The following is a 13478-nucleotide window of genomic DNA, read 5'->3' on the forward strand; positions in this document are numbered from 1 at the left end:
GCTCCCCTGTATGGGATGGACGGGCAGGGAAACATTTTTAAGGAGCCTCCTTGATCATTAAAAACAAAAAGGCATGTCATACGGCTCCGGCATGCTGTTAAGCGCTCCAGGATTGGCTCCTACAATGCCATCCTTCCAACCAATTGGAGTCCTGTAATTAGGAGAGGTGAGCAGCACGACTTGTGGAGGAAACATTAACAAGGTGCCATTTAGCGCCGGGTTTCTTTCCTCACGGGTTTGGAATTTAAGGTCATCATGCAAGGTGACAGCCTTTAAGCCACTAGTTGATTTTGAGATTTGAAATTTACATAAACGGCTCTGTGGGTGTGAACTGCAAAATTGTAAGCTGTTAAATCCACACAGCTTGAGGCCTCTGTTACAGTAAAGATTTACAAAGAAGTGCCGGCGGCTATCACAGAGGTGATGTTGATAAAACATTCAGTGGAAATAGTGGACAAAAAGCTCGACCTGCTATTCCTGGTTCTTTCCTGATGATGACACGAGAAAGAAAAGATACATAAAATAGAATCTAGTAGCAAATAACATGTAATAAATAGCAACAAGCTCCTCTGCTACTGTAAAGAAACATCTGTTTTTACTCTAGTCATCTTCATCTCTTTGTAGAAATTGACTGCAAGGAGTAAAGGCTATTTCTGAAATAACTACTCTCTTGCATCAGTATATTGACAAATGTGTGAGCTATGTTGTCCAGGATGATAAGAACATGACTCATTTCATTTCAGTGATGCAACATTACATCGAAGAAGCAGTTGCACAAGCCCGATAATGTTCCCCAACTTGGTGTCTGCCTGTAATGTCAATAGTTTGCTGCCCATCTCTCCTTCTGTGAATACTGTTATTCAGCTATTCTCACTGTAACTGTTGTCCTGTAGATTATTCTGGTTTTATACAACTATAAACTAATTTTCAGATCTCCCACATTACTGAGAAGGTTTCAGAAAAAAACACACAAGTAAGAAAACATGCATTATTTTCCTCCCTTCTAAAAAATAAAAAAAATAAATAAATAAAGCCCACTTTCTTGCAGGGTTTTTGTTCAACAACATGGGGAAGCTGGAGTCATTAGTGGAAGCAGGTCTCATACGTTGAGCCCCTAATGAAGCCAACTGCTGCTGCTGCTGCTGCTGCTGCTGTAGAGGGCAGAGCCATTACCACCAGCGTGATAGCACCACTGTTTGTTTGGTACAGGATCCTGATGCTTGGAAATGCCACGTAGCCTGTACAGCCTGCAGCCTGCAACAATGGAACATATATGCACATACAGTATGGGAGCTATGGAAACCAGAAAACACTTGTTAAAAACACAACAGGCAGTCTCTGGAGTTATATCTACACTTAAAAGCACATCTTTCAGCATACTTGTGCACATAGATATGCATAAAGTACAGAATCTATGGGTGCAATATTAAGTGTATGTATCGTATTTTGATTCATATTATTAAAAAAACAGACTAAATCAAATCATTCATCCATAAGCGTTATCTGTCACTCAGTTCCTAAAAGCTGTTTTTCTACAGTCACACAGTTCGTCCCCTCAGTCTGTGTCACTCTAACATGACTGATGATGACTCAGCCTTGGCCATCATCCCTGCAATTTACAGTACACGTTTCAGAATAACTGGCGCTGTCACAGAAGCAGAAAAATGGTTGTCTTCTTCAGTTTAAAGCAGAACAGCCATCAGGAGATGCCTGTCTCTTTCTGTGCGTGGACAATTCACGGCAACTTCAACTGACATTTGGGCAAAGAGCCCATAAAGTGTCTCGTGCTACTTGTGAAAGAAAAACGCTTGTGAAAAACGCAGACCCCTGTAAAACTGATGATGCCTGTCAAACACTTTTTATGTAAGAATTTCAGACAGAAATTCACAGACACAGAAAAATCAGCAGCAAATCAACTTACGGTGTGATTATTGATACTTAAAAGTTGTGTTGTTAAGATAGATAAAGATAAGATAAACAAAGAATCCTGTAAGAAATGTTAAACATAATTTATCGGTACTTCCAGTGCAAGAAAGACATAATGGATGCTGTGAAGGTAGCTCAGATATTCAGTGTATTTTCTGGCTCAGACAGTGCTTACATCAAATAAAGCTTGTGTACACAGTTTCAAAATCTCAGATACCATCACAGACTGCGGACTTACATTAAATCTGTTTGTAGCCTCTAGTGAATAGCAATGTCCATTCACACTGCAATATCTTAGCAACTATAGATTACCAAGAATTTTTTTTAATGGTCGGCAGAGGATGGTTTTGATAATCCTGCGACGACAAGGTTGACATTTGTGGTTCGGGGTGAAATATTTTGACAATCATTTGGATGGATTGCTGGGAAATGTGCTTAAGGTTTCTAGAGGATCAATTTTACTGACTTTTTCTCAAGTGCCATCTTCAGATCAAAATGAAAATGTGTCCAATACTTTGGTTTGTGATCAAATATGACATTCCCATCAGCCTCTTTGTGTTCAGTGCTAATTAGTGAATGTTAAAGCAGCGCTCTGTGCTTCACAGAGCCACTGGCAAGGCAGTCGACTCTTTTGTTCATGTGATATAAATTATAACCTAATCTTGTCTGACGTCCACATTGTCCTTCATAGCCAGAACTTATCCATCCTGTAAATAATCTGCTTAAAAAATGTTCCACAATTGGTATTTCATTCTGCAGAGTGAATTATTTCTGTTCCTTTAGAGACTGGAAGTTATATTGTGTCTGATCTGGACAGGCTGATCATGACTTTCTGAACCTTTTTAATAGAGTTTTTTTTTAAATTTCCTCTCATAAAAGGGACTTTTGTTAATTGGCTCCGATCCCTGAGGCTGTGGTATATTTTGTTAATTCCAATCAGATAGGACTGTGCGCAATCAAGAGTTTTTATGGATGTAATTAATACCATTGTCTTGTACATAACTGTTGGACGTTTCTGTGCTGACAGTACAGTTCTCTGTTTTGCTGATTCTGTACAGCGTGCTTTTAAAAACCTGCAGTTTGTGCTCTTCAGAAGCTTCTTATCAGTCTCCAACTCGTGCTGAATAGTAATAAAAGCTCAAAAACTCAAAATATTATTGACCTTCAGATCAGCATTCACACTGGCGCTGATATTGAAATCATCTTTAAATATTAATGCTTTAAGATTTACATGAAACCTTCACTGACAAACTGAGAGTAAAGAATATGTTACAATGCAAAAAACAAGGCTTGTTTCTCATGTTATGTAGACTTTTTCTTAAAGATTTTTGCAGCTGTTTCTCAGTGTTTTAGACGGTGGTGATGTAATCTACAGACACGTATTATTATTCCAAAAACTTTTCTGGGTCTTTCATATGCAAGAAAGTATTAGTTTCTGTTTATAAAGCTCTTCTCCAAAAGTTACCATATCTTATTTTGTTTATTGGCTGCAGTATTGGAGTTTATCACAGTCACTCTCTGCACTGGCTGCTGCTCCAGGCTCTTCACATTCACTTCATATTCCTGGAATAAACTGAAATACATCCTGCAGTTTTATAGCACAGGATAATTCAATAATCTGATAACTTTTTTAAAGGGCTGGCAGTGTAACTGACATTCATTTCACATACTGAGAATAAACCATGTCACAATTTGGCAAATGTGGGCTAAATCATGTGAAAAATGAGAAGTTGATTCTTTACCTTGGAAACAGAGGAGAACTATCTCACCACAAGGTCCAGTTACTGTAGTAGCTGTTCGGGAGCTTTCAATCGTATCACATGATCTTCGTCAGCAGATGGAGTTTGCCCAGTTGTCAAGGAATTTTCATTTTCTTCTGAGCACTTTAAGCAAACTAAAGTCTTCAGCCTTGCTAGCAGCTCTGTGAGGCTTCTTACTCCACAACCCAAGGAAACCAGAAAATATTCACATCTGAGAGAGAAACTTGAGAATTTTGACATTTTGTTCTTAAAAATGACTCCAAGTGATTATCAAAATGGTTGCCAATTAATTTAATAACTGGCAACTAATTGATTAATGGACTAATCATTGCAGATCTACATGATTCCAATCATGATTGTCACATCTGTGACATGATTGAAAGCTCCAGAGCAGCAACTTAATGAACATGGTGGTGACATTTTCTCAACAAAGTGATCAAACACTGAACTGTGCTCCACTGTAACACTTAACTAATAAAAACGTTTATGATTCATTCTATTAGTTTCTAACTTCAGTTTCCTTGGATTCATTGACAGATATTAGTGAATGATCATCTTGCCGTAACTTTGCTCAATTTGCTTTTAAAGAATTAAATGCAAGGTGAAAATATATAAACAGTCTTTTTAAACCTTCCTACTGTAGTTTGTTACATAAAGCATTTTTATGAATATAGAAAATTATTAAAAGGTGAATAAAGACGGTCTGCATCTTTCCAGAATCACACACACTTACACAGCTTCATATATATATATAAAGTGCATTTTATTGATTTTCAACCAACATCACATATAGACTTCTATCACAAAAATAAGTGTGGTTGCATAACTCCTGTACACATATATATACAATTTCATGACGTAACAGGACACCGTGAGATATAAAACCAAACACACAGAATGTACTCTCATACACTGTAATACAAAGAATTTAAGACAGTTTAGCAGACCGCCATTTATCATATGCCATCTGCAGCATGTTTAAGGGCGACAGCTTAGGAGCCTCTGCCCATCATATCTATAATTACACTCCTAACAGGTGTTCTCCAGCACACGCAAACCTGCAATCCAGTTGAGAACCAGTCAAAGACATGAGCACGATACAAGCTCATAATTTGAACATACCATATATGAAGGAATCCTTGGGATCTTAAGAATTTCACAACATCTGGAGCCACTGACGACTTTCTGAGGATGTTTTTTTTTTAAAAAAAAAAAAAAAAAAAAAAAAAGCCTAAAACTAGTACAACTATGAGAGGAAATTGTATGTCATTAGAAGGTAAATGGCTGGTTTGCTTTCCACAAAAAAAATGTCGAAAGAAAAAAAAAGGTGTGGATTGATATCATCCATCATTACACTGAGGACGTTAGCGACTGTCACTGGATGTCATCGTCATCAAACAGGTCCTCAAAATCTGTAGAGGAAAAACAAAAACACAATTATTACACCGATGTTACATAACAGCCGGACAACAAAACGATGGCTGTGTTTCAAATGTTTCTGTGAGACAGGCGTTTTCCCATAAAGCAGCGTTATAGAGGTTGGTGGGTCGAGGGGGCGCGGGGTGATAAAAGCAAAAAGGATCTGGGAATGCACTTGCTGAGTGGCCTTCCTGTGGGTCTGTTAGTTTGTGAGGTCAGAGGTCAGCAGGAGAACTGTATGAACATGCATGAGAATATGTGCCACATCCTCCGTTTCTGCTCGCAGCCTAAATTTAAACTCTCGATCTCTTGATACACTTCAAATGATTTGTGAACAGAATGCTGTTTAATAGGGTTTGTGCCTCCTACCTGTATAAAACCATTTCCTGCCATATGAGGAGATGCATTCAGATTTTGTTGTATTGTATGTGTGCTTCCATCCATATTGATATCACCTGTTAAGATATGATATGGCTGTTTTTATATTCTCTGTGTGTCGTCCTGGTTAAATGAAAACTACTGCCGCAACTAGCAATTATTTTCATTATCGATTAATCTGCCCTTTCCGCATTTTTTCAATCCACCTTTTGATCTACGAAACTTCAGCATATAGTGGAAAATATCCGTCACAAAGCCCAAGCTGGCGTCTTAAAATGTCTGGTTTTGTCTGATCAGTAGTCCAAAAACCAAAATAATTCAGTTTACAATCACATAAGACAAATCAGCAGCACATCCTTAAAACTGAGAAACTGTAATTTAAGTATTTTGGGGAATTTTTGCTTGAAAAATGACTGAACTGATCACTCAATTATGCAAATAAAAGATTAATTTTCTGTCTATTGACTAATAGCTTGATCCACTAATCATTTCAGCTCTAAAAATAACTTTAGAAAGAAAGGAAGGACTGGGCTTGTTCCTTTTACATGAAGTCTCTTAATATAAAGAGCATAAATGTCTGTGTGTGTAAGTGGACTCTTCTTAAAGGTTTTAGAGCTGCAACAATTAGTCGATTAGTTGATCAACAGAAAATTAATCACCAACTCTTTTGTTAATCTAATAATTGTTTTAGTCATTTTTTTAACCGTCATACACTGCTCATGTTGTGATCCGCCACAGTTTCCCCTCATAATTAGTCTCTATACCAAATCAAATCATTCATAAAAACCTCATCAGTCACAGATAAATGAGTGATTAATCCTTAATGAAGCTTTCAGAGAGCAGAGAGAATTTATTCTTTAGTTTTTACACTTTTTGTTTATGGAGAAAAAACATTTACAATCATATAATATAATGGTCCTATGTTACATTAAAGAGGAGAACAGAATGAATGTGAGGAATGCAACAATGTTTTTGAATGGCGATTTGAATAAATATGGGTCAAACACTCTACAAAAATGTGTATCAGCTGCACATTTTTTGTTAAAGTTGAAATATTTCCATTTTTGTATATTCTGGGTCACATTAGGAGAAGTCATCCAATTACAGGCTCAAAGAAAAAGATGTTTAAGGGTGTTTTTGCTGCTCTCAAATGTAAAAATGGGTCAAATTTGACCGTGAGCAGTATGTAAGGGTTAAGCAAAAACTACAAACATTTGCCAGTTGCAGCTTCTCAAATGTGAGCGTTTGAGGCTTTTCTGTGTCACACGTGATAGTAAACTGAATTTATTTGGATTTTGTACTGTTGATCAGACAAAACAAGACATTTGAAGACATAACCATAAGCTCTACAAAATTATAACAGGCATTTCTCACTGTTTTCTGACATTTTATAGACATAACGATTAATCTATTAATCAAGAAAATAATTGGCAGATTATTCAATAACAAAAATAATTGTTAGTTGCAGCCCTAAAAGATTTAGTAAAAAGAAAAATATGATAAGAATATTTGAGTGCTCAGCCTAAACTTACATGTAAATTTTAAATAATGGTCTATTGTGCTATGTAAACTTTTCTTACTTATTATTGTACAGTCTGTCTGTATTCAGTCGACATACATCGAGTCCCAACTGCACACAAGAATTAGTGTTTTCTGTACGTCCCATTTGTGCACAAAGTGCCATTTTAAAAGATGTCATCAGACACACAGAACACAGAAATCGTAGACAACAACCGACAGAAAAACAATATTTTGAGCCTAATTAAAGCCTCCAGAAAAAAAAAACACATTACCTACAATAAAAGACAGGTACTATCAGGTGACACAACTCCTCATGTCACGTTGTAACTGCTGGGACAGTATTTTTCTTCATAGACAGCATGGCCAAAAGTATGAGGACACCCAAACATTACAATCATATGTGGTTTTGAACCTTGAATTCCAAAACTATGAGCATTGATATGATGCTAAAAACCGCTACAGCCTGAACAATCTGGATTTTTGAGGCTGATACCAATGTTGAAATGTAAAACTCTGATTTATCAACCAATACTTATTTTTTTACCTTTCAAAACCTTAAGAATGTTCAAAAACAGTCACAAGAAAATAAGTTATTTCTCCACAGAGCTGCTGCAGCCTGAATGTTTCTAAGCAATGTGAAATACCACAAATTAAGGCAATCTGTCACACCAGTTCCACTTTTTTTTTACTGTGAAAGAGCTGAGCGAGTAGGACGCTGATTGTTTCAATGAATAAACATTTATAAATGTAGGCCAGGGGGATTGGCAGCTGCTTTCAATAACTGCAGAGACAGCTAAGTGCTACACATCTCTATCAGAAGGGAATAAAACCTGCCACCTTAAACGAGCCTCATACAAAGCACATCCACACAGCTCCCGCTGGGAAGTCTGCGTGGAATCTGTGTCGCATATGGCGAGAAGTCGTGGTCGTTTGATGTAGCTGCGCCTCGGGACAGAGATCACACTACATTATAAAACACAGTTTGTAAAAGGGGGGCGGGGGCACAAGGAATGTTTTGGGGCCAGTTAAGAGATTTCCTGCTGTGGAACCAGCAGCGCTCTTATGTCCGGGGGTGAAAAGACATCATGTGCTAATAGATTCAATCTGCCACGACTGACAATTTACTATTTGAAGATGACAGAGTCTTCCTCAGTTCACTTCAAATTACCTGACAAGCAGAAATAATGTGCATTGATTCTGGTATTTGCAAAATTCTTTAAAAGCATCGTTACAGCTGAAGGTGAAGTGGGAGATACAGATGTGTCAATTCAAAACCACAGATCCTGTTCAAACAGTGAGAATTTTGTTGAAGGTGTCAAAATCCAATTCTTGGCATATTTCAAGTAACTACCTACAATACTGTGCTGCTTTGCTTTTAAGTGTGTGTTTCTGTGTCTATATGACACATTCCTCTCCTACCAAGTCCCTCCAATCAAGTCATACGTTTCCAGAGAAAAAAAAAAATCCACACAAACAGAAAATATCACACTCAACTGTGCGGAGGCAGCAACCAACCTGAGGTCTACAGTTTGTAAGTACTTTTGCAGAAAAGGTAAAACAACTCAACAGAACAATTCCTGTATCCAGAACATTCAACAGTGATATATAATAATCAGTCCTTTAAAGGACCAGTGTGTAGGATTTAGTGGCATCTAGCAGTGATCCAACTGGATACCCCTCCCCTTCCAAGAGTGTAGGAGAACCTACGGTGGCCGCAAAACTCATGACAAACACAAAAGGCGGTCTCCAGAGCCAGTGTTTGGTTTGTCTGTTCTGGGCTACTGTAGACACATGATGGTGCAACACGGCAGGCTCCATGGAAGAGGACCCGCTCTCTATGTAGATATTAAGGGCTCATTCAAGGTAACGAAAACACGATTCTTATTTTCAGGTGATTATACACTAATTTAAACATACTTATGGATATTATATTCCGTTTCTGCCAATAGATCTTTCTAAATCTTACACACTGGTCCTTTAAAGAGCACTGACGTTAAGTTAAACTGTGAGGAGTAGTTAAAACAAGGCAAGTAACAACAATTAAGGCCTTAGTATCTACAGTAAGTCCTAATATAAACCATTTTATCTGCAAGAACATTGTTGAAACACTGGATACAAACACTGCAGCAACTTGGTGAAAAATGTATCTTTGATACAAAATGTTGCCCAAATTGTTGTTCTGTTTAGTTTAATTGTTTAGGGCGTCTGGTGCTGTAAACATTAGTTTTTGGACACTTGGCTCTCAAGACTTGAGGAAATATTGGTTTTCTTTTATTTAGTGATTCAAAACTACAATTTTTAAATTCATTTTCAAAAATTAAATGAGTGCAAAATAAATCAATATTTCCTCAATATTTAATATGCAGTTCATATAGATTCAGTAGTTTTGCTCCTCAGCTGTCAAAGATAATGCACAGCAAGTTGTATGTTGTTGAGGCCGTGGGAAGTAAGGGTGCAGAGGGTGCTGCAGTACCCCCTGGAGGATGGTAGAGGACCTGCATGTTCACAACTATAAACCCTCTGAGACCCGTGGGGCCGCATATGAGGCTGTAGTGGGCTCGTTTTTAAGCTACAGTGAAAATACTGATATCATATGAAACTAAATGACCTAAGGCATCCATTGGTACCGACCTTGTCATTCTAGCTTGTCGGGAAGTGCGCAAATAATTCTCCAAAGTTAGGCTAGATTTTTGTGTGGGAAAAACTGGCACTGTCATTTTTAAAGGGGTTCCTTGACCTCTCACCTCAAGATATCTGAATGAAAATGAGTTCTGGGGGTACCCACAAGTCACCTCTTTACAGACATGCCCACTTTATGCTAATCCCATCCCCATCTCAGTTTTTTGCATGCAGTATAAATGTGTTATTTTTGCCTATTCTAAAAATGGTGTATTTGAATATTTCTGCATACTGGGGTCCCTAAACAGTCTTTGAAATGCATAAATTGGGCATGAATTTTTCTATGGTGTTCCTCAAGGTCTTCATGTCTTAATCCAGGATTTTGGAGGAACTTTTGACCATTTTTAATAATTCTCAAGTGGTCAAAAATGGTTAAATTTTGCACAAAATCTGTGTAACAAATGGCATCAACCCTAAAACTGCTGCAAGAACTTATGAGACATAATTGAGCATGTGAACAACCATTATATACTTCCATCATAAAGTTCTAAGCCTTTATACACTCAAACTTTCAAAATTTGAATAGGTGCCTAACCAAAACACAATGTTTATTACAAAAACTTGACACACAGTACTGAGCTGCATCTCAAATTAATCTTCAGGTTTCCAACTTTCAGAGGATGTATACCACTTCTATTGGGCATTTGATCTTGACCTGCTATCTCCCCCTAAAGAATTGGGTCTATGGTGGGTCTAAAGGGTAAAAAAAAAAAAAAAAAAAACATAAAAAAGTTTAATTTATTTATCGGTTATGTTCATAGTCTAATGATATTTTGATTTCAGTGAGTGGTTAGTAATGGATCTTAGGTTCCAATTTTTCTTTCTTACATGATTAACATTCCTTTCATAGACAAATATTGCATGTTCATCAAAGTATACAACTTATTTTTTAAGGGCCATAATCATGTGAGAAAACATGCACAACCAATGTACATTTTATATACCATTTATAAAGAGATTTTTCATATGGGTGTTGAGGGTGGTGGTATGTATATTGTTTGGAAATACATCTTTACCGTTGAAGAAGTCTGCATGAACTGCCTTTTCATTGGCAGCCAGGTCCATCAGCAGTCCTGTGCTTCCCCCAGCCTGCCAGAGAAGAAACATGCAGCTCAGACACAAGCTTCACTCAAGACAGACAGCTGACAGTTTACCGGCTGAGAAACCTGAAACCCAGCAGCCAGCAACGACCACAGAATGATACACATATAAACAGCAAAGTACAGCCTTCAACATGACCATAAAGTTGACTTAACACCTCAAACAATTTCAACAAAGACTGAACATTATAACTTTTCATTAATGATTAATCGATAAGTGGTTCGGTCAGAAAATGGTGAAACATGTCAATCACTGTTTCCCAAAGTCCAAGCTGACGTCCTCAAATGTCTTGTTTTGTCCCGACCAACAGTCCATAACCCAAAGATATTCAGTTTACTGTCATATAAGACCCAAGAAAACAGAAAATATTCACATTTGAGAAGCTGGAATCAGAGAATTTGGACGTTTTTTTCTTAAAAAATGGCTCAGACGATATAGTTGGAGATTAATTTCTTAGTTGACAACTTATCAATTAATTAATCAATGTTGCAGCTATAATTATAACCTTTATGAAGGGAGGATTTATTGCAGGTCTGCTTTGTCAGACTACAGCTGCAACAATTAGTAACTTAATTGATTAGTTGTCAACTATTTAATTAATCGCCAACTATTTTGATCTTTTGAGACATTTTTTAAGAAAAAAAATGTTCAAATTCTCTGATTCCAGCTTCTCAAATGTGAATATTTTCTCTAGTCCTCTATGACAGTAAATTGAATATCTTTAAGTTGTGGACTGTTGGTCAGGACAAAAGAAGACATTTGAGGAAGTCATCTTGGGCTTTGGGAAACAGCGATCGACATTTTCTGACATTTAAAAGACTGCTAATGGACTAATCGAGAAAATAATTAAAGTTTTATAAAGGTGTCAACTGAGTGTAATTTCATAGTGTTACACATCACAGAAAGATTTATTTTGGGATACGTAGACGAGTAAAAGCACATCCTGTTTCTAAGTACATTAATCATACACTTATTGTTTTATTCTATAAACATGTACTGTTTGGGTTTTTAAAAGGTGCAATATACGACACTCAGCCCCACTAGATGTTGCACTGTAGTACCAGCATCTCAGACCAACACAAATGTGCACGTCGTTTACTCAATAAAGTTGGGGGAAAAAAGAAAGCAGCATCTTAACAGACAGCTCACGAAACACAGATCAAACTGTCAAACTAGGCAGAGCTGATCAAATGTAGATCAAGATTCTGTTACTGCATTGCCCATTTCTTGCCTCTAATGTTTTCAGAAACATATTTTAGTGTACTTTGTAGCCGTAATATGAGAAAGTTTGTGACCCGGCCGCCATGTTGAAAACAGACGTGGGAGGACACGGAGGGACTCACATGCTCACGACATCATGCGAGAATCCATCTTATCAGGCTTCAAGTTATGCGCTTGTGTCCAAACCACCAGTGGTTCGGACCAATCACTGTCATATGAGGATTATCCAGCTGCCTCCAAGGTAAGACGGTGATGGTTCAATCAATCACTTTTTTGAAAGTGCCTGTCCTTTTCCAAACAGTTTCCAAGGATGACTTCTCAGATGATTCTGTGTAACAAACCATCTGATGCGTCAGGTTAGGTTGCCATTACTCCACTGTATCTTTACATAGCAAATTATTGTTTGCTGACATCATGTGAGGCTGAATATTGTATATTGAACCTTTAAGTCACAACAGAAAAAAAGGGAAACAAGCTCACATCATTAATCTTAGAATTATTTTAGCTAGGTTTACTTTAGCAGAAGTGTAAGTTTGCAAACAAAAAACATTTGTTTTTCAAAAAGAATCTGAATAGTATTTACATTAAATCTTGCACTATTAAGGCTGTAAAAACTGTTAATGAGTGTCTTTATTTCTTAATCTAACTCTATTCTGTTGTTTTATTCCTTTTATGTATTTTTTTCATTCATTATTTTTATTCTTCATTATCTTCTTATTTATTTAATTTTCTATCTATTTCTTATGTGTTTGTGGAGTTTTGTTACCAAGAATGTAACTCATGTTCATTTGTGTATTCAATAAAATGAAAAAAGAAAAAGAAAATCGCAGTCAGGTCAACTTATAGTTACGCTAAAAGTGGGAGATATTCGTGAATATCGAGTATCAGTACGTCGAGAAAATAAATTATGTTATTCTAAATTAGCCTTATCAAAATAAAACAGACACTAAACAATGAAGCTGATGGGCTGTAAAAAAGCGACAACTTCAAGCTAGAATACTAGTTTTAAATCATAAATATCAAACTGTGATACAACTAAATGTAATGTTATTAATTAGCAGCTAGTTGGCTAACTGACCTCATCCAGATCAACGTATGGTCCCGCGCCCTCCGGAAACATCTCATCCACGGCTGGTTTCATGGCCGTTGAGTTTGACTGATCCTTTAGTGGCATAAGTGAACAAAACCGATGTCTTTAATGTCAGATTTTCATTAACTTTTTCGCCTGAGAGGCTACAGTATGAGCTACGCAGCTAACGTACAGAGTGGCGCCGCGTGTAAATAAATCCGATGTGAAAGTCAAGTCAAGACACAAAGGTTCCGCAACAACTTTCAGAAGCAGAAGGAATTCAATGTGGTCCAGATGTCAACAGAAAAAAGCAATAAACATGAACATTAAACAATAAATATAAACACAAACATATCAGTGTAGGAACTTTACAAAGATTCAGTGTAGTGGGAATGGACAATGTG

General features: G+C 37.0%; 1 protein-coding gene across 1 annotated transcript; it reads right to left on the minus strand.

Annotated features, from left to right (window-relative positions):
• Positions 1-4900: 4900 nt before the first annotated feature.
• LOC121908965 (COP9 signalosome complex subunit 9) lies at positions 4901-13286 on the minus strand. The gene is made up of 3 exons (XM_042429296.1): positions 13084-13286; positions 10700-10772; positions 4901-5098 (listed from the first exon to the last, which is right to left on the minus strand). Exons 1-3 carry the CDS (start codon positions 13177-13179, stop codon positions 5061-5063), a joined length of 207 nt encoding a protein of 68 aa, XP_042285230.1. The 5' UTR covers positions 13180-13286; the 3' UTR covers positions 4901-5060.
• Positions 13287-13478: the final 192 nt, after the last annotated feature.

The sequence above is a fragment of the Thunnus maccoyii genome, chromosome 12, assembly GCF_910596095.1.
Source record: "Thunnus maccoyii chromosome 12, fThuMac1.1, whole genome shotgun sequence".
Lineage (NCBI taxonomy): Eukaryota > Metazoa > Chordata > Actinopteri > Scombriformes > Scombridae > Thunnus > Thunnus maccoyii.

What these genes read in the sequence shown, in the direction of transcription:
- LOC121908965 (XM_042429296.1), bottom strand. Translation starts at nt 13,179, where the DNA reads ATGCCACTAAAGGATCAGTCAAACTCAACGGCCATGAAACCAGCCGTG. An exon ending in CATACGTTGATCTGGATGAG is followed by an intron (nt 10,773 to 13,083) that starts GTCAGTTAGCCA and finishes CTTCTCTGGCAG; the next exon opens with GCTGGGGGAAGCACAGGACT. An exon ending in TCATGCAGACTTCTTCAACG is followed by an intron (nt 5,099 to 10,699) that starts GTAAAGATGTAT and finishes TTTCCTCTACAG; the next exon opens with ATTTTGAGGACCTGTTTGAT.